Source organism: Ambystoma mexicanum, chromosome 11, assembly GCF_040938575.1.
Source record: "Ambystoma mexicanum isolate Mex_15411 chromosome 11, UKY_AmexF1_1, whole genome shotgun sequence".
NCBI classification, from domain to species: domain Eukaryota; kingdom Metazoa; phylum Chordata; class Amphibia; order Caudata; family Ambystomatidae; genus Ambystoma; species Ambystoma mexicanum.
In genome coordinates this window covers 842,833,672-842,858,896 of record NC_090934.1, presented here as the reverse complement: position 1 = coordinate 842,858,896, position 25,225 = coordinate 842,833,672, and the positions used below count along the sequence as shown (strand labels likewise).

The 25,225-nt window shown below is 46.1% G+C and overlaps 1 protein-coding gene across 1 annotated transcript in view; it reads right to left on the bottom strand.

Moving 5' to 3' along the window:
• Nucleotides 1-6,317: 6,317 nt before the first annotated feature.
• Nucleotides 6,318-25,225, bottom strand: part of LOC138503801 (3-galactosyl-N-acetylglucosaminide 4-alpha-L-fucosyltransferase FUT3-like) — a 239,368-nt gene continuing 220,460 nt past the window's right edge. The window contains exon 2 of the mRNA XM_069623803.1: nucleotides 6,318-11,439. Within this exon, the coding sequence (XP_069479904.1) occupies nucleotides 10,373-11,431 (1,059 nt within the window). The 5' untranslated portion in view covers nucleotides 11,432-11,439 and the 3' untranslated portion in view covers nucleotides 6,318-10,372. The remainder of the gene's footprint in view (nucleotides 11,440-25,225) is intronic.

Here is a 25,225-nt window from a genome sequence, read left to right as displayed (position 1 = left end):
CACGTACCCTGCTCGCACTGGCCCATTCGCGTGTGGAACTTCCCGCGCACCCCTGAAATGCACGTACCCTGCAGAAATCGCGTGTGGAACTTCCCGCGCACCCCTGAAATACACGTACCCTGCTGAAATCGCATGTGGAACTTCCCGCGCACCCCTGAAATACACGTACCCTGCTTGCACGGGGCCAGTCGCGTGTGGTACTTCCCGCACACCCCTGCAATACACGTTCCCCGCTTGGCGTTTGCTGTTTGCCAGCCCGGTGAACTGGTCCAGGGTTAGCGCAGCCCTTTGCGATGATTTAGCGATTTTGATGGCTTTTCCTTGCGCGAGGGCGTTCTTGGGGGCGTTACTGGCGCTGCTGCAGGGTCGCTGCGATTCTCTGCGCCACGGCTGGTTTGGAAGCGTAAAATCCATGAATACGCTGTGCGCGGAAATCGGTTTTAGCGCACGTGCCTGGCGCAGTCAATCGCACGCGGACACTCTGCGCCAGCCGCTTGCGACACTTTTCTGCGAAATTCTATGAATTACCCTGTAAAGCGTTTCCTGTGTAGCTGAAGTAAAGCTTCTTTTGATTTCTTCAGATCTGAACAACAGCCTGTCATTCAGGAATACTGCTCTTGCCTGCTGGAGCACAATGTGAAGGTGGATCAGCATGGCAAGGTCTCATTAATAAAAGTATTGTGATGAGGAACAGAGGAAAAATAGCATCAAAGCAGCATCATTTTAAAATGTAAATATTTCCCTTTTTCAATGGGAACTTTGGGCTTGCAGCAAAGCAGCGCTGCTTTTTCACTCCCCTTCCTTTGTACATGTAAAAACACCCTGGCAGGCTTTCTCAGTGTGCCCCCTTGTTCCATCCGGCCCAACATGTGTTTAGCAAGATGGTGCAGTCTTCTTTTTGTAGCTGAAAAACACATTTTTGGTGTGAGGCAATGGTGCCCACAGGAGCCAGCATAGCCATTTTGCTGCTTCTGCTGAAGTGGAGCTTGGTTATGGAACGGAGTTCAGCTGAGTGGGTAAATATATCACACATAGCGGAGGGATCTTGATTCCCTCTTGGAAATCCTGGACTTCCTTCACTGGCGGAAGCTGTAAGGCAGACTGCTCCTTCAGCCAGGGTCCAAATGAGTACTTCTTCTTACTCTTTGAGAAGTCTTCAGATGATCTCCCGAAAGAGGGCCCCAACCCTCTTTTAACGCCAAATGAGCCCCACTGATTGCTGCAGGCAAAGCCTACTTTAATGAACCAGTCCTGTGTCCCCACCAACAATCTTCTGTTATGCATGAGGTCATAACCAGAGTACTTTGCAACAGGAAAGGTAAGGGGTGACACCATGTACTACTCAGTCCCACCCATCTTCCTGTCCATTGTAGATCAAAGTGTCTCTCTGGTTAATTGACCCCTATGTTGCTCCTCATCAAAGTGCAGGTCTCCCTTGAAGTTTGTGGCAAGAATAGACTTTGTCTCTATCAAATCACATACTTCTTCCCTCTGAAAGGGGGCTCCCCTGCAGGGGTTGCCCACTGTAAACCATTGTTCCAGACATGAGATTCACTTCCCTTCATACAGAGGATTTTGAACAAAGTAGATAGCAGCTGGCGTAGGTATTTTTGTTTAAAAGGTGCATTATAAGGTTCATTGTCTTTCCACCCAATTACCCCTTGCACCCATTTGTTGTTACTAACACTGAGGGCCTCATTCTGAGTTTGGAGGTAGCCATGGCACTATCAGCGCCATTGGCTGCCTCCAAAATCGGTCCGACTCCGGTCTGGTGAAGGGAGTAATTACTGGTCCAGTCCAAGGTCGGCGGGACCGGTAATTCCCCATTCACCAGAGCCATTCCCCATTCCCATTTGAGTCCCCATAGGGCTCAATGGGAAGGCGGCAATAACGGTACAGCAAATTGTGGTACCGTTATTGACCCTCGATTCCCTTAACGGGTCACGTCCATAACACCTGGTAAAACCAGGCGTTACGGGAGGGACCCGCTAAGGGAACTCGGAATAGGGCGCAAAGGGATTACCGGCACCGGTGTCCTTACCAGTGCCGGTAATCCCTTTGCACCCACCTCGTAATGAGGCCCTAAACCTTCAATCTGCCTCTGGCCTCCTTGTGCACCATGGAAAGGCATGCCCTTTTTTCTTTTTGCATGACATGTGTACTGTGGTAAATAGTTGTTCCCTCCTTCTGGTCCCCTCTTACATATTTCAGTATCACCTTTTCATCTGAACTGTGCTTGGGTGTGCTTGTGACATGTGGGGTGAGAGCACACACAATGTGTCATTTTGTCCTCTTTTGTGCCACCTTCTTCAGATACTCACTCCCCACGTTGTCTTACTCATAACTGTGCTGAGCTTGAATGCCATCTCTAAACAATTAAACAATTCTGTGTTAAAATCCTCTGTTCTGTTTCTTGTCAAATCATTACCACCTATTACACTATTAATACTACTGGGGATAAATTGTCCCCTTTCTTCTTTAAACAAAAGGAAAGGAAGAGCAAAGAACAAACACCTATATAGGGATGTAGAAGAGAAGAGGACTATGGAGAAGGTTGATAAAAGAGAATGGACCACTTAATAATGGTGTGATCTTGGGTGCAAAGTCTGTGCATGAGAGACATAGATTGGGGAGACAGATTTTGGAGTAGAGGGTGAAAAAAAGAGTTGGTTTATGTTTGGGATATACTTGTTAGTTTAGACTTGTTGAATAATAGGTTGGGATTATTTATATAGTAGTTAAAAGCAAAATTGTGTGTATTTTAGTAGAGTGTTTTTGTATATAGACTGGCACTATTAATAGAGATGAGAATCAGGAATGGTTCAAATGGTGCACTTTGAAGAATTGATCAAGAAAGCAGACAAGCCAGGGGAGGCACTTTGAAAGGCACACTGCAGTGTGCATAGAACATTTATACAGATAGAGATACCTGATGAATGAGGTGAAACCCTTTTTGAAGTTCAGCTACATTGCTGGACAATTTTGTAAATAGGGAGGTGCCTTATATCATGCTGTTAACACACACAATTACACAGAAACAACTGGACGAGGTCTTGAAAGTGCCAGCATATTTGTGTATAAATGTTAGAGCAGTAAGGCCAAAATAGAAGCAAATGCAATTATATTGAGAGTAAGATAGTAAGGAAAAGTGGTGATTGGAAAGGAGAGAGGAATGGGACATGAAAGTCCCTGTTTTCATTATCTTGTATACTAGCAGCCCCCACCTCACCCACTAAGGATGTACAGGCACAGTTATGAAAGGTAAGAGGAATAGAGATGAAAGTGTGGCTGAAATACAGATGCATGTCATTGATTTATGTAGATTGAAAGAGAACGAAGGAAAAGACAGAGAGGAAGCAAAATGAGGGCAAAAAAAATTAGCAAAGATTACAGTGAAAGGGGCAGTTATTATTAACACTGGCGAGGAACAGTATGAGCAAGGATACCATCAAACAGGATCAACGGGATAGAATACAGGGAGAGTAAAACAGGTTTTATCGCAGAGGAAGGGCGAACTGGCAAAGAGGTAGGGGAAATGGATTTGGGCATGCATGTGAAGAAGGATTTGACGGAGGGGGACCTAGATTTGGTGGATACAATGTTGGACATGTGGAAAGAGGGCATTATGTACGAACATGCAGAAGTAGAGAAGTACCACCTTATGGTTTGTCACCTTATGACCACAGAGGGGGGTCAGCACATCCTGCGCCTTTGTATTCCCCCCACCCCCATAATATCACCCACAATATCCCTACAATGTAAGCATAGCACCAAATTCAGCAGCAGCAACCAAATGTCTTGCAGGCACAACATAGGAATACATGCAGAGTAAGCAAGTGGTACATCCATATTGTATTTAGGGTTTTTAGAACTATGGGGAGGGGTTTTAAGAAATATAGCACACAGAACAATGTAGTAGCGTGAGTAATACATGAAGTAGCATTTGTAAATAATTAGTATTATGACACTAACAGGACCAGTGATTTGTATTACAAATTACAAAATATTATTTTAGATGCACAAGGATCTCCAGGTGTCCTTACCAGTGTATAGCTTATTAATATAGTAGGAAGGAGCCTCAGATGAAAAGAGCTATTATTGGACATCAAGGCGAGGTTTCATTTTTCCTGATGTTTTTGTTTGGAGATAAGAAAGAAAAGAAAAGAAAAGTATATGTGGACACAAAGGGGGTGTGCAAATTCCCCTATTGACCTTTATTGGAAAGAAACAAGTACAGGTAAGTGCAGGTAAAGTAGTGAGGTGTGGAAATATATTTTGGTTTTAGATTAATAGCATTTTTAGCATAATGTAGCAGGGTTATAGTTGAAGAATTTTATATTCAGCTTGGCCATATGGCATTCCAGAGGAATTCTTTTCACTGCATGCAGCACACAAAGGAGACCCATGAATAAATGTTGGAGTAACATTTTGTATGTATTTATGTTGAGTATTGAATATATATGTGTGTAATAGATGAAAAAGGTATTGTGTACTGGTTGTGTTTTTAGCAAGGAACGGAAGATTTATTAAACATTAAATGAATACATTATTATTAAACAGCTTCAGAGTTAGGTGCAGAGTGTTGGGGAGATTATAGGGAAATAACAGAAATTGTTAGATTTATATTTTGTCAGGACAGCCACAGCAAGAACAGATTGCGATCCCCTTCACCTGTAGAAGAGCTAAGAATACCAGGATGGAGAACATTTTGCAACAAATACTACCTTGTTTTGCAGGCTTGCCATCAATTCTGCTGACACAAACTGCTCAGCACCACAAAAGACAGAGGAAGAGGCACCACCACCCGGTCTTGGAGAATAACAGACATTATCAGCCCGTCACCTTACAGAAGTTTGCCAGGACAAGGCCCTTTCCCTCGTTGCAGGGAAAGAAAGGACGGCCGACTAATGGGAAGTATAGGCCATTTTTCCATTACTTTTCTATCCTCATTTCACCTCTACAGGACATCAGCACGTATTCAGACATGAAAGCAGCAGAAGTGTCCCAACATGAGAACTGTGTTAATTGTTGTTTGCTCTTCCTTTCCTTTTGTTTAAAGAAGAAAGGGAACAGTTTATCCCCAGTAGTATCAATAGTGTAATAAGTGATAATGATTTGACAAGAAACAGAAGAGAGGCTTTTAACACAGAATTGTTTAATTGTTTAGAGATGGCATTCAAGGTCAGCACAGTGCTGAGTAAGACAACGGGTGGTGTGAGTATGTGAAGAAGGGGGGGCAAAAGAGGATGAAACGACACGTTGTATGTGCTCTCTCATTCCACATGTCACAGGCACACCCAAGCACAGATGAAAAAGTGATACTGAAATAAATAAGAGGGGGCCAGAAGGAGGGAACAACTATTTACCACAATCAGCACATGTCATGCAAAAAGAAGAAAGGGCATGCATTTTCATGGTGCACAAGAAGGCTACAGAGGCGGATTGAAGGTTCAGTGTTTATAACAACGAATGGGTGGAGGGGGTAATTGGGTGGAAAGACGATGGGCTAGAAGAGTTTACTGAGGAGGTAGTAGTGCTCATGAACATTAAAAGAAGCAATGATGTCCAGGCACTGACCTGGAGTAATGAGTAAAGGAAACACATTAAGACACCCCATTTTCATTATGTTTTAGCTGGAAGGGGACTGTCAACCTAGACAGCAACAGTGCATGCACAGCGAGTGACCAAGCATTCGATTCTGTGAGCAGGGATGGTGGCCCTAACAAAATTATCATCATGTCTGTGGGGCCCAGGCCTCTTCCCCCCCTCACCAAACTGGAGCAGACTGTGCCCCCTGTACTCTCCCGCCCTTGTGTCCTTCACTCTGACATTGTCCCCTTTACCGACCATCTTGCTCTTCAAGATCCAACCTTTTTAGGTTGGGCTGCACACGCATCAAGAGGTCCCTGAGCTTGCAAGGAGGATGCCGAGAAGAAAGAGCAGTGGGCTGACAGAACTGCAGTGATTCCAAAAGAGTTCCAGCAAGGTGGACGGTGAATGTGACAAGGAGAGGGCTAAGTGTTTTAGGGTGAAGTAACGGGCATATCATTTCAGGTTAACCACTCTTCAAGATTGATACGACTGTGATACCAGAAGTGAGCAAGTGGTTACCAAGACTTGGTTTCATACTGTTTTGCTTGGGTCCCCATTTGGTTGTCTAATGTCATTGAAACTAAGTCCTGATTCTCATTGTGGCACTTATCACTCCTTACGCATGTCAACTGGGGTTTCAAATATGTAAGCGGGTGGGAAAAATGGGAAGTATATGACACTTTTTGTAAAAATTGCCAATTATGCCACAAGTCTGACAAGAAAGATACATACCTTATTTTTTTTATTATTCAATTAGTGGATTACAAACTTTACACGTAAAAACATCTCATAATTTTTGTTCATTCTTTGTGTTTACAGTTAGTCAGATGTCCGCAAAGTATCCATCTACACATTCCATCTTTACATGATTAAGTCCATGTATTTAAATGTAATACTTTATCTAGGAAGTTTATGACTGCAAATACATGAGCCGACTTCTCTCCTAACAAAAATAATCTCCACCACTCATCCTGTGATAAAGTATTTACATTGGTAACGTTTACTTTCAAATAAAGTGTTCTCTCTTGAGTTAAAGCTGGACAAGACATTATCAGATGTTTGTTTGATTCCATAATATCAGGTATGGTTGCAAAAGTGGCATAGATTGTCATGCCAGCCATCTTGTTATCGAGCATACAAAGTGTCTTTTGTGGGGTATAGATTTAATCTTAACCTCAAGAACTGGTTGCTGTGATTGCAACTCGGAAATTTCGGCAGATATTTCAATGTTTTATTTAATGAGCAGTGTTCTGAGGCCAAATCTAGCATCCATTTGTATTGTGCTCTGAAGTGCTGAGTCTCAATCAAATCCTGTGCTCAATTTTCATTTAACTGCACATCAGTTGATGATCAAGGTCTCCAAGGACGTATCCAAGGATTGCAAATGGGCCAGGCATTTGTCACGCCATCCCTATAATAGCCAGGATTGATTTTAGTATTGTGGGGGATTTAATATTTTATAGGGGCGTGCAGCATCTGACATGTATCTTTTCCTTAGGAGCGATAGAGCTTTCCATAGCAGGACTGAGTGTAAGGACTGCAGCCCCAGCTCAAATGTCATTGCAACAACTGGCAGGCTTCTTGGTAGTTGTAAGATTTATTTCCAGAAGTGCCCCTCAAGGACATTCCATAATTTCCTGGATAGATTTAGGCCAGTTTCTCCTCCATAGTTTAAAGTGGATAATATGATTATTGGGATCATGGTGAATTTCCCGTATTTGCCATGTAAGATTGCACCCTGTGTTGGTAGCATTTTAGTTTTGGATTGTAGGTCTAGCATCCAGGGTCATTCACCGATGATTTTGTTCAATCGGATGCCAAGATATCGAATAGAATCTATTTGCTCCAAGTGTTCACATCCTACCTTGCATTTAAACAACATATGGTGTTTCCACTAGTATTTATAGAGCTTATGATTTAGGATTTATAGATGTTTATCACTAAATCGTTGTTACCCATCTATTCTTGCAGGTAATTTAGTTTCCGTTGAAGCCCAATTTGCGTCTGGTCAAGAAGGACCAGATCATCTGTGTAGATGATCCATGAGATATGCTGGCCATTGATCTTAGGCAGAAACTCTTACATACACAAACACCACATGTTTGAAGATGCTATTGGTCCTCTAGGAGTGTGCATGGGTGTATAGAGGGAAAGGACAACAAGTTCACAGAAGTTGCGCTTAATAATATCGATCAAAGGGGGGAAATGTGCAAGGGTAGATTCCATGATGCCCAAGGGGGGCACATGTGCAAGTTAAAGAAGTAACGCTAAAGGGTTACTTGGTGGGGTGACATCACAACGCACAATACAGAGCACAAATATGCATGTTTTTGTTACATGAGCACACAAATATGCATGTTTATGTTATGTCAGCACATAGTCATTCATTCTATTAGCATAGGTGGAGCAGGACTGTTGCTCCTAGGTTGTATTAACAACATATATCTCTTATGGTTTTCGACACATGGAGGTAACCATATTTGTATTATTATATTGAAATAGCTAGAGGTTGTATTGAGTGTAAGTGTTGGGTATATTAATGAACCACAGGTGGGCATGTTTAAGCAGTCCCAAGGCAAACTTGATAGAAGTCATTATTATTAAGTGTTTGGAAGGCCACATCACAAGGTAAAATTGAATTTCTGCTCACAAGAAGAAACAGTGGATCGGCTCACCAAGGTTGAGAGACAAAGAAGCCCACAGTAGCCAATCATTTGTTGCCTAGGGAAATGTTTCTAATGGGAATAAAGCTCCAGTCAGACCCCAGCTGCAGTCCCACAGTAAGTTTCAAGGGCCTTGACAGTGAATACAATAGTAAAAGAAGATTAAATAGGAGACAATTAAAGTTATATGAGACAAATAAAGTTATGTAATTTAGCTGGGTGCTGTACAGTGGAACATCTGCCATATGGGTAGGCTCTTGACGTTTGGTGCCATAAAAGGTAGGGAAGAATGGAGAAGGATGGGAAAGATGGGATATCTGTTCTGTTAATGGTTGCAGAACTGGAGCCGCCATTTCCTTTCTGCAAATATGATTGCAAGTGAGCTAGGTGATGTTGCATGAGTTTTTGGTTGCCAGAGGGGAAGCCCGGGTGTTGTAACCCTGCTTGATTTCCTGTTAATGGGTTCTGGTTTGAAAGCATGAATGGGCCAGGAGGAAGGTGCCAGGGAGTGGGCTGGTGAATGACTTGTTTTCTGGGGTTTGGCTCAGTGGCAGGCGGGATGTTGAAGTGAAAGTTGCCAAATGTGCAGTATGTGTTTGGCTGGCTGGTGTGTGTAGTGTAAGGAGAAAATATGGAGGGTGGGTTGGGTAGTGAGATGGAGGTTGGTTACAGGAGTCTACTATGCTAATAATGTAAAAGTGTAATCAGACAATGCAAATGGGGACAGAATAAAGACACTATTGTGACAAATATTGAAGTGTCACAAGCCAATGGTCTCTGGGGAACGTTAAAGTGGTGCAGCATGGGGAAATGTTCTGGGGCAATTTGAAACTGGCACAGGCAATCTTTTTATGGAAATGTGAAATTGTCATGGGGCAATGTAAACAGTTCTGGGGCATTTTCTCATTGAGCAATGAGAAAGTGCCATGGGACAATCTATTGGGAGCAACGTAAAGGTGGCATGACGTCAGTGCCATGAGCCATGTGGCAATCTTCTTAAAAAAAAGAAAAATAGGATTGAACTGTCATTTAATGTAATGCAAAATGGATGGTTATAGGCAACTTGTCTGGAGGCAATGTGAAATTGGCATGGGGCAATCGTTTGTAAGAAATAAAATGGAGCATGGGGCAATCCTCTGGGGCAAGGTTGAAGGGTCATGGACACATTTTCTGCAGACAAACCTGAAATGGGACACTGTGCAATATTCTGGAGGCAATGTGAAGGTGGCCTTTTGCCTTGTTCTCAGGGCAATGTGGAAACTAGCATGACCATTTAGTAAAGGAGGCAGCACCGTGGACGCGGTCATGAACAGTCTGTGTAAACCTGGCATTGTAATGAAATGTAAATTTGACCTATGATATGTCTAGAGGCAATTGGGAAATGGCATTGTGGTTTTAGGGGGTAATGTAAAAAAATAGCATTACAAGGAGCTTAACTGCAGCAACAATTGTATGGTATCATTCAAACGTCATGATCTTTTTCTGAAGGTAATGTATAAACCAACGTGACATTGTGGTTAACTGTAGGGAGACGAGGAGGCATGATACTGGCATGATACCATGTTATTATTTGGCTCATTTTGAAACTGGCTTGACAATGTGAAAATTGGTATGGTGACGTTTAAATTAATAGGCTGGCACAGGCATCTTAACACCAGCATCCTATCATTATCAGCACCCTTCTATATTTGAGCAACACCCATCAGAATATTTGACGAGCACCCAGATATATACTTTGTAAATAACATGCACCATTCTTTGAAACAGGTGCTTTTCTTCCAGCTGATAACAAGGTGCAGCCCATCCCTTACATACCCATTTATTGAAATCCTACCTTCTACTTTCTTAGTTTTCCATATCCCCTTATATAATTCAAACACTTTGTTTGGATCCTTCTTACTACTACACCTTTTCACTTCTTTATCTACCTCTATTTTCCTGGCACCGCTGATGTCCCATCTCAATCTTTCTTTCATTCGTTCAGGCCTTCGCTTTTGACTTTTTTCTCGTAATCAATAATGGTTTATCTCCCTTTATTTAGTGTAGATTTTAGTGTAGATTTAGTGTGATTATCCTAGAGCAGGTAATAGTTTAACGTTCTAGTCTCCCTTAGAATTTTATGATGTGAACCACTTGACCACACTAGGAATGGTCCTGTATGTTGGGGTTTTTCGCAGGTAATAGCATGCCTTACAGTAGTGTGTGGGCCAACTCATTCGTCCAACAACCTCATAGTGAGACCGCCAGGTAAAATACTTCTGGTATCTCTCATCATCCTTATCTAGAGCCAGAAGGTACTCGGCCAGCTCCTTGGCACTGGGAAAGTCATCCACGTGGATAAAGGCTTCAGCTGGGAGGAAACGCTCATAGCTTTCCCGGGTAGGGCCGAGTACCACCGGCACTGTCCGTGAGAGCAAAGCATTGTTCCAAAGCTTCTCTGTGATGTAGTCCTGGTTTGCAGAGTTCTCAAAGGCCAAGTAAAACTTGTACTTGGACAGAACTAATGTTTGCTCATCCCTTCCCAGGCGCAGGTTCCCGGGTCCGAATACATCAACATGGAGATGTTTCTTCAGCTCCTCATAATAATGCACCCTCCTGATGTTTGGATCCCAATTACTGGTGGCCCAGGCCACCAGCCTGGACTTGGTTGGAATGCTGAAGTTCTGTGGCCTCTCAGTCAACAAAGTCCACCCGTATGGGGTGAAAATGTCTGAGTCATGCCTGTATGTCATGCTGAGGTTAATCAGTTTGTCCACCGTATGCAGATTGAAAATTTTGCTTGGAGGCTCTAAGTTGAACCAGATCCAGCGTTGGTTAACTGGCCTTGGTTGTCGAGGCAAATCATGTGGGGTGCCCATGAGGTCTGAGTGGTGGAAGATGACAGCATCTGCATGCTTGTAAAATGTCCGGTCAGATGTGTAGACACAGCCTGTGATCCCAAACAGTGCTGCACATTGGTTTAGGTTGAACGATTCTCTAAAAGGCAGCGTCCAGAGCAGGATCATCACCTTTCGCGTTTCCCATGGCACATTTTTCTCTGGAATGCGGCACAAATCATCTTGCTTGTTGTACCACATCCATTGTATCCAGAACATCAAGGAGGAAGTGATGAAAACTTGGAAAAGGAACAAGAAATACAACTTCTTACAGGGGACACTTGTCACACAGACAACCATATCAAGATCTGAGGAAGGGAAGAAAAAAAGGGGAGCAATTTACAAAATGTTTTAAAAAGCCCTTCACAGGTTATTTCACTACATAGCAGAATGATCACAAACATCGGGGAAACACAGCCTTCCTACCACGTGGGTATTCACATTAAACATACAGAAGGAAGGCAAACATTAAGGGCCTAATTCACAGAAGCGTTTTATAATGGCAACGCCCCATTGGAAAACGCTCTGTGAATCAGGGCCTTTGTGTCATCACTCTCACAAGACAGAACAATCTACACATCATAGGGCTAACTCCCCAAATGTCATTACTTGTTAAAAAAAAATAATCATTTTATTAAACATCAAACACAATCACAAAATCATTTTAAAACATTAAAACTAATGTATAAAACGTACATACAAACATGTAAATAATTGATTCAATTACAGCAAACAATCCGTGTACAGTATTTACACTGAATTCCTCTCACTAAAGTGCTATTATTCTTTTAGCATTCTAAGCCCAACGTGCACAGGTTTCTATCCTCAACATGCACTTCAGTGCTGGACATTCATCAGTGGCGACATGTGCACATTTGTGCAGTGTATACGACCCGGTGATGTGTTGCAATATTTGCTCTCTCTCCTAGTCTCTCTGTCAAGCCCTGTTGAGTAAGGGCACTTTTAGTATAGGATTATAATCTTTTAATTAGATCTGTGCTGTCCCTGTTTCGTTGGGACTCAGATAAGATATTTAATAAAATACCTGTGTGGGCAACTTGGGGAATATGATCCACTGCCTCTGGGCGACCTTAACTCGTTGCTATGAATGGCTTTCTTGTTATGGGAATGTCAGTATTCTTCCTCTCTCATCATCTCTGAATGATAGAACCCACACTCAATTAAGGGTTCCTCATAGCATTTAAAAAAAACACTTGCAAATTAGAAGTGTACCCAATGTCTTACCTAAGGCAAGTATTGCCTGGGCTTGTCTGAAAGCTCCTATGTGGATAGAGCCAATCTCTCTTATTACAGCAGGCATGAAATCTTGATCTACAGGAGGTGGAGACACAATAATTTAAGGGGCATAAATCCGCAATATTGGCATCATCTCAGTGATATGGTTTAGTCTTCTGATATCAGGAAGGTATACACTAATTTAGAGGCTTCTTTATGTCCTTTCAAAGATGTTAAAAACAATGCTGGAAACAAGGATATGAGCTTATCAGAACATCCACCAATCTGTAAAATCAGATGTGCCATGCTTATTACCAAGCCATGACTGCCACCAATAACGGGTCCGGCACCGGTGTTGTTCAATGGGCACTTAGCAGTGTAGTCTGACTCTGGCGGGACCGGTAAGTCCCCATTGAACAAACCATTCCCCATTCCCATTTGAGCCCCCATAGGGCTCAATGGGAATGGGAGGGCGCTAATAACGGGCTTGTGACTTGCAAGCCCGTTATTAGCGCCCTGGTCCCTTAGCGGGACCCGTACGGGACGTGTGGTCGGGCCACACGTTCCTTACGGTCCCTGCCAAGGGACCTTGGAATAGGGCGGTAAGAGATTACCGGCACCGGTCTCCTTACCGGTGCCCGGTATCTCTTAACGCCCACCTTGTCGTGACCCCCCATGTCTCTAAACAGATCCATTTGGTATTGGGACAAAAGGGTAAAAAACCTCTAACCCCTTTTACCTCATGTAGAACTGCTTCCAGCTCCAAAAAGATTAAATCAAAAAATCGCGGGTCTCGCAACATTCCCAAATGGCCGCTATTTGCATGCCGGACGCGATGATGTCATCACATCAAAACTGTAATAGGTTCTCCATATCTGATTCTCTAGGAGTTCACCATGCCAGACACTATGGGCCCGATTCATAGAATAAAATAGCACTGAAAAACGGGCGCTTGCATGCAAAACGCACGCAAGCCCACCTTTGTTGATTCATGGAACACATTGCACCTGGTTTACCGGAGACTTGCGCTGAATCCGCGTGGGTCCACCATGTCACTGCGACACCGCAAACGCCTTGCGCGAGACGCCCAGCGAAAGTGCATACCTTCTAGCGCAGTCCCCTAAAAACACGTGGAATGGGGAACAACAAGCGTAAATGTGGGCGTTGTGTGGGAAGTACCACAATAAAATACATGCAATGCCCACATGCACGCTAACAACACGTATTCATGGAATTGAACAGTGTTCTCCGACGTGCGGAAAAAGACGCTCAAATCCGGAAATACGTCCACCAAGTGAAAGCAGGCAAAAGCAGGTTTAAGTGTCACCGCGCTCTTAAACAATGCATAAAAAGGGCGCACGAATAACCAACGCACTATACCGCTATGATGAATGTCCAAGGAGGATAGCCAGGGCTCGCATTCTTTTACCCAGTACCAGCCTTTTTGGGACGCCTGATGACCAGGTCTATGGCAGGTATAGGTTTCCACCCCATATTATATTATACCTGGTCATGGAGTGGAAGATGACCTCACATCACCCACCCTGGTCTTCCAAGCACTGAGCCCCTTGGAAAAGGTGCTCAATGTACTGCATTATTTGGCCACTGGGTCATTTAAGCGGACAACAACCATTGTCGGGGGCATTTCACAGGCCACGCAGTCATGCTGCCTAGACCAGGTGTTGGCAATCATGACTGCACGCCCCTCAGTCTGCAGACACATATACATGCCAAGAACACCCGCAAGCCGTGGTCCAGGACTTTTACGGGGTGGCACACTTCCCTAAAGTGCTTCGTGCCATTGATTGCACCCATGTGGCCCTACGTCCACCTAGGGCCACAGAGCACATCTATCCCAATCGCAAGCGCTGGTATTCCATCAACGTGCAGGTTGTATGTAATGCCAAGGGAATCATTACCTCTGTATATGCCAAGTATCCTGGTTCCACCCATGATAGATTCATATTCAGAATGTCACCCTACACCGGGCTCTGGAAGCTGGGAGGCATGGCCACACATGGCTCATTGGTGAGTACAAATGGCCCTGCAAAAGCATGCATGTCTCACACAAACAAAACCACGCCACATACAACCCATCTCACCTCTACAGGGGACAGTGGCTACCCTCTGAGTACCTGTCACGATCGGCTGTCCCTGGAAACTATGGTGGAAATGGAAGAAGGGCTACTGAGTGGAAACTAATGCAGCGCTCTAGTTGTTTACGGCGCGTCACGTACAAATACGCGTCACGCCTAAGCGACGATGCGTTGCAACCCTCCTTCTTCGGGTATACACGCTTGTTTTCCGTCCACTGTTCTGGTGGTTCCCGCTGCCTTCCCGCCTTCCTTGCTTTGTCTTCTCCGTAACTCCTTCCTCACTTTCTCCTAGCGGTTCGTTCTGTTCTACCGACCGCCATTCTGCTCCTCCTCTGCGTTCTGCTTTCCTTCGGAGCGTTCTTCCACTGCGAGCCTTCTCAGAATGTTCTCCCTTACTCTTACCTTGTGTTCCTACAACGCATCTGTTAACACGCATTTGCGTATCCTCTTCAATACCTTCTGGAAAGACTGGATACGCCATTTTCATCTCACGAAGTCGACTGCATTCAAGAACCGCAGTTTAACATCGTCCCAGGGTTTTTCAGCTTCGCTTTTCCCTGGTCGTGGGGCGGTCCCCCTGAAGGCCCCCACTGCCGGGCTGGCTGCTAGTAGGCAGGGTGGCCTCCGGCGGGGCTCTTCCTAAGACTCGTCCAAAAAAGCCAGAGCACGCCTGGAGAAGCCGGAGGGAGATATCTTCAGAAGACTCATCCGAGGAATCACGGACAGGTGAGGAGGAAGGGGAATCTGGGTCAGAAGAATTGTTCATGGATAGTTTATCCCACATTCCTGAGAGTTTGCAACGCCAAGAGATGCCCAGTTTAGAACAATACCACAAGCTTGTTAAAGCCATACAAGGTATTACAGTCGAACTACAGACTTTGAAAACAGAGAACAATGCATTGAAGGCAGACAATGCTGCATTAAGACAACAGTTCTTACGTAGAGAAGAAGATCGGGGAGATCTCCCACCAGTATCTTTACCATGCGGCAAATACGACGGGAATCCCAAAAAACTTAAAGAATTTCTGGACGCCTGTCAAATTTACTTCACTTTTCGCCCCAAGGTGTTTGAATTAGACCGGGCCAAAGTCGGATTTGTTGTCTCAAAAGTAACGGGTAATGCCCTGGCCTGGGCAACCCCGCTGGTCACCGATGCCGATCCAGCCCTCACTGTTTATGGAACTTTTATCCAACAGTTCCGGACCAGGTTCGAAAGACCAGAGGTGTTGTTTACGTCTTATGAAAACCTCTTAGACACCAAACAAGGCACATCTGACGTTCAGACGTACGTGACCAATTTCCAGAGGATAGCCCAGGAGACTGGATAGCCAGACTCTGCAAGACAGACTTTATTTAGAAGGGGTTTACAAGAGGAGATAAAGGACGAACTGTCAAGAATTGCTAGACCTGCATCATTTCAGGAACTGATTTCCCTAGCTCTACAAATTGAATTCCGACTGTCGGAGCGCCGGGCAGAAAGAAGACGACCCAAGTTGCCTGCTCCTCACCATCCTTCTCCCAGTGTGCAGACCACCCCAGAAAGGAATAAACCTTCAACGGAAGAACCAATGCAAATCGGGACTACCAGAGGACCCCTAACGGTTGCAGAGAGAAAACGGCGAAAGGACTTGAGCCTGTGCCTGTATTGCGGATCTGACAAGCATCTCCTGAGGGATTGTCCTGTGGTCCCTCTTAGGAGGTCGGGAAACGAACAACCCCGTCCGTGAACAGGGACACGGAAGGGGTCTATCGGGCCAATCCCTGTCTTTAAAAAAACCCATAGTAGAGGAAGTCTCACACCAGCTCATGATCATCAAAGTGGTATTAGAATGGAAGAAGAACTGTAAGGTGGAATGCCTGGCCATGCTAGACTGCGGAGCAGCTGGCAATTTCATGGACGATGAATGGGCAACAAAGCACGCCATACCTAGAAGAAGTAAGCATCTACCAATACCTGTGGAAGGGGTAGATGGCTCTCCCCTATCCTTGGGTCCCATCAAACAAGAGACTCATGAATTAATAGTCAGGATGAACACCCATCGAGAAAGAATTGCATTTGACTTGATAAGGGCGGCCCACTTCCCAGTGATCCTGGGAATCCCTTGGCTAAGGAGACACAATCCTGGTATTGACTGGAGCGCTAACACGCTGGAATTCCGCTCTGACCTCTGTTTACACAACTGTTTATCTCAAGAGACTGAGCCGATTCAAGCTAATAACACAATGCCCATCAAGAGCGTAATTGGTATCCCGGAAGAATACCAGGAGTATGCAGATGTTTTTTCCGACATCCAACCCAAGCCTCTCCCACCTCACAGAACAGAAGACTGTAGAATTGAATTAAAACCAGAGGCAGAGGTTCCGTTCGGAAGAATGTTCCCGTTGTCCCTACCAGAGAAAGATGGCCTGAGGGAATATCTAGCCACCAATGTACAGAAAGGTCTCATCCGAAAATCGACCTCTTCTGCAGGGGCTTCTCTGTTCTTTATCCCCAAGAAGGGTACCACAGAGCTCAGGCCCTGTATCGACTATCGAGGTCTGAACAGTCAGACAATCAGAGACCGCTACCCGATGCCTCTTATCAAGGACATTCTGGAGGCTGTGGAAGGAGCAAAATGGTTTACAAAATTGGATCTCAGGGGTGCTTATCATTTAATAAGAATACATAAAGGAGACAAATGGAAGACGGCTTTTTGTACAACCCTGGGTCACTGAGTACAGGGTAATGCCTTTTGGCTTAGTTAATGCTCCCAGTCAATTCCAAAGATTTATGGACAAGATTGTCTCTGATTTGTTGTTCAGCAAGGTGGTAGTGTATCTGGACGATATATTGGTCTTCTCAAAGACTCTTGAGCAGCATCGTCTGGATGTAAAGGAAGTCTTGGAACGGCTAAGACATAATCATCTCTTCGCTAAACCTGAAAAGAGCCAGTTTGAAGCATCTTCTGGTCCTTATCTGGGATTTATACTTTCGGAAGACCAACTGACTATGGATCCGAACAAGGTCAAGGCAATATCCCAGTGGCCCACTCCCGCTTCGGTCAAGGATGTTCAACGATTTTTAGGCTTAGCCAATTTTTACCGGAAATTCATCACCGGGTTTTCCAACATTGTCCTACCAATAACCGCCCAGTTAAAAAAGGGTGTCAAGTTCACATGGTCAATCGAAGCAGATCAAGCCTTCCATCAATTAAAAGAAGCTTTTACCACCGCTCCAATACTTAGCCAACCTAACCAGACACAGCCTTTTATCATTGTGACTGACGCTTCGTATGGGACCCTCGGAGCCGCTCTTTTACAGAAAAAGGAAGACCAGTTGGAAGACCCAATTGCTTACTATTCAAGAACCCTCAATTCTAGTGAGAAGAATTACTCGGTGATCGAAAAGGAACTCCTTGCCATTCGACAAGCTTGCGAGGAGTGGAGACATCTTCTGCAGGGAGCAAGGTTTCCTTTTCAAGTCCGCATGGATCATAGAAACCTTAGCATCCTACAACAAATGGAATGCAGGAATTCCCGCCATGCCAGATGGGCATATTACTTTTCCCAATTTGTCTTCGAACTGACCTATCTACCAGGGAAGAAAAATCATTTAGCCGATGCTCTTTCTAGAAGTCATGGGGAAGAATCAGGAAAGTACTCCGGTCACTAATACTTACTGCAGGGTAAAACCTTTAACAACTCCATAAACACTTTCTTACAAGATGTTCTTGAAGCCCAGAAAGACCCATCCACCACCCTTATTCCTCTCTTGACTCAAAGAGGGAACCTTTAGTTTCGGGAGGAAGGATTGTATCTTCCAACTCAGGAGCTCAGGACCAAGGCACTTACATGGTGCCATGATATACCTACCGCAGGCCACAAGGGTCCGTCTGCCACTCTGGAACTATTACGTCGACATTTCTTGTGGCCGAGGATGGCTAAAGATACCAAGGAATATGTCTCCTCATGTCCCACCTGTGCAGGAAACAAATATAATACAGCAAATCCCTTGGGACTTCTTCAACAAGACGGTCCTCCTTCGGGACCGTGGCAACACCTCTCGATGGATTTCATTGTAGAATTACCAGACTCAGCAGGATACACAGCAATCATGGTGGTAGTCGATTCCTTTAGCAAATTGGCTCATTTCACTCCTATGAGGGGCACTCTGTCAGCTTCGGAGATGGCCCTTGCCTTTCTCAGAGACATTGTGCGTCTACATGGAATTCCGTTTACCATAGTTTCTGACAGAGGTACCCAATTCACCTCGAAATTCTGGACTGCTCTTTGCAAACAACTTCCGATCCAAAGAGCTTTATCTTCAGGTTTCCATCCTGAGTCCAATGGACAAACGGAGTGTCTTAACGCTACTCTCGAGCAATACATAAGATGTTTTTGTCACCAAACACAGAATGATTGGCATCAGCTAATACCGGTGGCTGAGTTTTCTTATAAGAACACAGTACACTCAGCAATCGGAATGAGTCCATTCAAGTGCACCTATGGATACCATCCTCGTCACATCCCTTTTTCTACCATGCAACCCACCTCGTTACCTACCATCGATCAGCTGCTGCACACACTCAGAGACACGCACAAGGAGGTTCAAGAGAATCTGTCGGACAGCCTCCAGAAGAACAAAAGATGGGCCGACAAGGGTAGAAGACCCAATCCTAAATGGAAAGTCGGTGATAAAGTGTGGTTGTCAACCAAGCATATTCCAAGATGGGTCCATCCTGGGAAGTTTTCCCCAAGATACATTGGTCCTTACTCAATTGAAAAATGTGTCCATCCGGTAGCCTTCCGACTCTCTTTGCCATCTTCCTTACGAAGAGTCCACCCTGTATTTCACACATCCCTGCTCAAGGAATACAAATTCAACCCATAGGAAAGGTAACTGAGAAAGAAGACACCGACTCCAGAAGACACCCAGGAATATGAGGTCTCCCAAATATTGGACTCCAGGTACAAACAAGGCAGAGTCCAATACCTCATACTCTGGAAAGGGTATCCCTGGTCCGAAAGATCATGGGAACCTGAAAGGAATGTGAAGGCTCCCAGGCTCCTATGTCAGTTTCATAGAAATCATCCAGGCAAACCAGGAGGGGTGCCCATAAGAAGGGGTCATACTGTCATGATCCGCCATCTCTGGAAACTATGGTGGAAATGGAAGAAGGGCTACTGAGTGGAAACTAATGCAGCGCTCTAGTTGTTTACGGCGCGTCACGTACAAATACGCGTCAAGCCTAAGCGACGATGCGTTGCAGCCCTCCTTCTTTGGGTATACACGCTTGTTCTCAGTCCACTGTTCTGGTGGTTCCTGCTGCCTTCCCGCCTTCCTTGCTTTGTCTTCTCCGTAACTCCTTCCTCACTTTCTCCTAGCGGTTCGTTCTGTTCTACCGACCGCCATTCTGCTCCTCCTCTGCGTTCTGCTTTCCTTCGGAGCGTTCTTCCACTGCGAGCCTTCTCAGAATGTTCTCCCTTACTCTTACCTTGTGTTCCTACAACGCATCTTTTAACACGCATTTGCGTGTCCTCTTCAATACCTTCTGGAAAGACTGGATACGCCATTTTCGTCTCACGAAGTCGACTGCATTCAAGAACCGCAGTTTAACATCGTCCCAGGGTTTTTCAGCTTTGCTTTTCCCTGGTCGTGGGGCAGTCCCCCTGGAGGCCCCCACTGCCGGGCTGGCTGCTAGTAGGCAGGGTGGCCTCCGGCGGGGCTCTTCCTAAGACTCATCCAAAAAAGCCAGAGCATGTCTGTAGAAGCCGGAGGGAGATATCTTCAGAGGACTCATCGGAGGAATCACGAACAGGTGAGGAGGAAGGGGAATCTGGGTCAGAAGAATTGTTCTTGGATAGTTTACCCCACATTCCTGAGAGTACCTGCATGATGATGCCAATACGGAACTCCACCACACCACCCCAGGTAAGATACAACGCAGCCCATATTGCAACTAGGGGCATAGTGGAGTGCATATTCGGAGTGCTAAAGTCACTCTTTCGTTCCCTTGACCACTCTAGGGGTGAGCATCTTTATGCGCCACTAGTAGTGTCCAGGATCATTGTGGCAGCATGTGTCGTTCACAATGTTGCAACATGGCGTGGCGTACCAGTGGACATGTGGTGCCCCCACATCCCCAACCACATGCACGCTGGCTGCGCATGGGAGGGGAAGAGCACATGGTGAGGCTGCCCGTACCGAGCTTGTGGCACAATTTTTCACCTACAATCCAACCCCTGTGGAGTGGGCACAGCCCTGGCACATTCCAGGTGACAATCGATGATGACAAAGGGACAATCATCTGTCCCAACCTTAACACCCTGAGAATGTGTGCTCGGAAGTACTACATTGTGTGCATCCCTTAGTACTAAAAGTATCTCAATCGGGTGTGGACAAAAGGAACACATGAAAGATGGGGTATGCCATAAACACCATGGCAAAGCACACATCTAAATGCTGGTATGTCACCTAAACCCTCCCACACTTCATGTCACCTGCTTCACACACCATGCCATGGCATGCAATGTCCAAACTGAGAAATAAATGGCCAACACATAACACTACTGTCACAAAGCGTGCAACGATCAACCTAAAAAGTCCAGAAATAACTCACTCATCAATACAATCATGTATTGACCGTGACCATACACAAATGCACATGTGCCTCACTGTGTCATGACTTGCACATGCCACCCTTCTAAATTCCACCCTTCGAAATGTGTGTGGCACTGCTAACCAAAGGGGGCCAGGGAAGCCCATACAGCATGAAGGCTAACAACAATGGAGATAGTCAAGGCAATACATGAAGATGGAACATGAACAAAGGATGCAACTCAATGTACAAACAGAAAGGGATGCAAACCATGCACTGGACAAACAATCATGAATCCGTCTAGGGGTGTATACACAGGTCGGACTTGAGACTGCCCACAGATAGAATGGAAGCCCAATGCCACTGTGTGACAAGGTTACTTTCACACGCTGCACTCCTAGCAAGCCTAAGTAAAAGGGGAGCAGGAGTGGCATATGTGTCTGGACCCAAGGCACAAACACCAACACAAGACAAGCCTCTATGGGTCCAGCTGGAACCTACAGTGGATGCCCTTGGCTGCCACACAAAGCAACAAACTGTCACATAAATGCACAATAGACAAAACACTAATACAAAAAAATCCAAAATGCTCATAGTGGACCAGGGGAGGAGGGGTAGCCCACCCAGGATGGAGGAGGTGCAGGGTGCACATCATCACGCACATGTATGGATGTTAACAAAAAACCTCCATGGGTTGATGGGCCGCATAGCTATGATGGAGTGGGGGACCTGTCGCTGCTGTTGCCACCCTCTTAGAATGTGGCTGTGGAAAGGGAGGATAACCACCTATAGCCCTGGTCTGGTCATCCATGGCAGTGGCTGTCACAGTCCATACCCCCAAACATCAGGTGCAGACCAACATGCCCAGGGCTTTGGGTTCCATGGGGGCCTTAAAGTCCCCAAAGGGTCTCACAGAGGCCTCTTGGACTTGGTCCTGGCGCCGTTGGCGCCAGGCTCATACTGCCATCACCAGCATAACAAGTTTCAAACCCAGTGAAGCACCTGTAAACCAATCTGAAGCGGGCTGAAGGAACTATTTGCCTTGGGAACTATTTGCTTGGGTGTGGTTGCTGGGACTACTTTTCCTAAGGACTACTTTCTGAAGACTATATAAGCCACGCCCTTTGTACAGAACATGCTTTGCATTATTCTGGACTCCTGCAGCGTAACGCTCACCGTGTCTGCAAACTCCAGGCCAGTCTTCAGCCACGCCCATCCAGTTGTTTCGAGATATCTGCAGGGGAGAAGGAGAGAAAAGAGAGCAGAACAAGACACTTACCTGATTCTCCATCTCAGTCATCCTGGAGTCTTCGTTGCTGCCAAGCTGAAAGAGGAAGGACACCAGGTTAGCTGCGCAGACCACGCAAGCTACATTGCAATTCAGCGCAATGCTAATACTTACAGAAGCCGGCTCATTCCAGCGGTCCATCGGAGCACCATCACGCGATCGCCGCCCATCGTCCAATCGCCGCTCCAAGGCTGCCACACCTGTAGAAACATGAAGAAGACATCAGTTTAGCCACGCAGTGGGGGGAAGCCTTATTTAGACTTAAATCTTGCGTAACGTCACTACTCACCCGAAGACAGCAATTCCTTGCGGACCGCAATACATCTTTACGCAAACTCTGTTCTGAGGGTTCCACACCTGCAAAATGCAAAGGACAGCATATTAGTTGTGCAGAGAACAAAACCGTGGGGAAAGACTTTCGCAGAGCGCTGGCGCAAAACTTACCTTGGAAGCCAGCTACCATTCCTCGCTCCATATTAAGCACAAAGAGAAACCGGTAAGGCAAAGCACAGGAGTGGACTTTACAACTTGAACTCTTAAGCAATCCATTCCAATGGAGAGAGACTTACCTATTGAGTCACAGTTGTTTGGAACTCTGCAGGATCAGTGAAGTAACTAGATCCTAGAACTACTACGCACCCCTGCATACTGACGCAGGACGGAGAGCCCGCCTTTCAAAATAAAGAGGTGAGACATAGCAGAGGGGGTGCAAGAGGAGGTCACAGGAAGAGGGAGTTGCCCTCGTCCTTATGGTTGGGTAACGTTTGATTTAACCTTTTTAGGCACACCTGCTTTTGTGACGAAGTCAGAGGAGGGACACAAGGAACTACTCATCACCAGGACGTCCTGCTCCGTTCGGCACCCCCATGGAGATCAGGTGAGCTTAAGAGAGGCCATGCGGGACTGAGATGCTAGCATCTGCAACATGATGACCCGGAGGTCTCCATGCATCACCTCATGGTATGCACGCAGTTCTTTCGTGATGGTTTGAAACATCATTTGCATCTGCTGTTCAGACCGTCTACTGCTGGATGCCTCGAGTGCAGTCAGTGTAATCCTGAGGGACCTGTTCTCTGACCTCAGGGCTTCCCTGTTGGCCCTACCCTCTGCAGCCAAGGATGCACCCAGAGCCCTCAGTTCTGCCCGTCAGCTCCTGTTGCTGGCTACCATGTTCAGCCTGTGTGAGCGGCATGTGGACCGCAATGCCTGTTTCTGGTGCTCCACCTGTCTTGCTGGGGTTATCATGGAATTGGCCACCCTATCCATGCCCTGAGCCAATATCTCATGTGAAGCACCCTGTTGTTGTGCAACAGCATACATGGACTGCTCCCACATAGTATCGCCAGCAAACACACGGCCACCGCGTCGACGGACCCCACGCCTGCCTGGGCCAAGGGTACCTGGCCCTTTATATGATGACGCTGTCTATGGCTGCAGGACTGCATCCCCCTTGATCTGCTGCCCCGGGACCAGGACTCAATACTGTGGAGCGTGACCGTGCAAACGTAACCACCACAGATAGACGTACCGACACTGACTTGCCCTGTGAGGGGTCCTCCCCCCCTCCAGACATTTGGGATGCATCAGCACCCACAGTCGATGCACTCACCCCTGACAGCACAGAAGTATCCATATCTGATTCACCACCAGAGCCTAAGGCTTCCTCGGAGGCGGACTCAGACTGAGTCAGGGCCAGGATGACCTGTAGCACCAGTGGAACTTCAATGGCTACCACACCACGTCCTCCATTGGTGGTTGGACGTGGCTCACTATCCTGTTCCTCCGCCACCTCCTCCTCTGCATCCAGTGCCTCATCACCTGCACAGATAAATAAATAAAGAACCATGTAAATACCATAGCCCACACACATAGGTATCACAATGTCATCATGCAACACATCAACCTGCCAAGTCACAAACTCCCGCACCTACGCGTTGTCAATGCAATTGAAGGGTAGCATGAAAGCAGCCATGGACCTGTGTGGAAGGTAACAAGGGGGGTCCTGGGAGTCCCTCTGCCAGACATTAGTCCTGGTTGCGAGAGACTTGCCCAGAGTCTTTAGCTCACTATCTTTCACAGAGAAGAAATATCCTAAACATATCAGTCTTTGTCCTGCCCTGGGGCAGGCCAGCACCGAAATGCTAGGCAATTCTCCTCTGAACAAGAGTACCAACAGCATCCCCAGACATGTGTTTCGGTCTGGTTGGACCTCATCAGTAGGGAAGAGCTGTGCCTCTCTAATAATAGTGAGCAAGGGGTCCACGTCTGGATCCCCTTGTAACTTAGGATGAGACCCAAACTTACTTGCATATGCAAATTAACAAGGGGGGTCCTGGGAGTCCCTCTGCCAGACATTAGTCCTGGTTGCGAGAGACTTGCCCAGAGTCTTTAGCTCACTATCTTTCACAGAGAAGAAATATCCTAAACATATCAGTCTTTGTCCTGCCCTGGGGCAGTCCAGCTCCGAAATGCTAGGCAATTCTCCTCTGAACAAGAGTACCAACAGCAGCCCCAGACACGTGTTTCGGTCTGGTTGGACCTCATCAGTAGGGAGGAGCTGTGCCTCTCTAAGAATAGTGAGCAAGGGGTCCACGTCTGGATTCCCCTTGTAACTTAGGATGAGACCCAAAGTTACTTGCATATGCAAATTAACAAGGGGGGTCCTGGGAGTCCCTCTGCCAGACATTAGTCCTGGTTGCGAGAGACTTGCCCAGAGTCTTTAGCTCACTATCTTTCACAGAGAAGAAATATCCTAAACATATCAGTCTTTGTCCTGCCCTGGGGCAGTCCAGCACCGAAATGCTAGGCAATTCTCCTCTGAACAAGAGTACCAACAGCATCCCCAGACACGTGTTTCAGTCTGGTTGGACCTCATCAGTAGGGAGGAGCTGTGCCT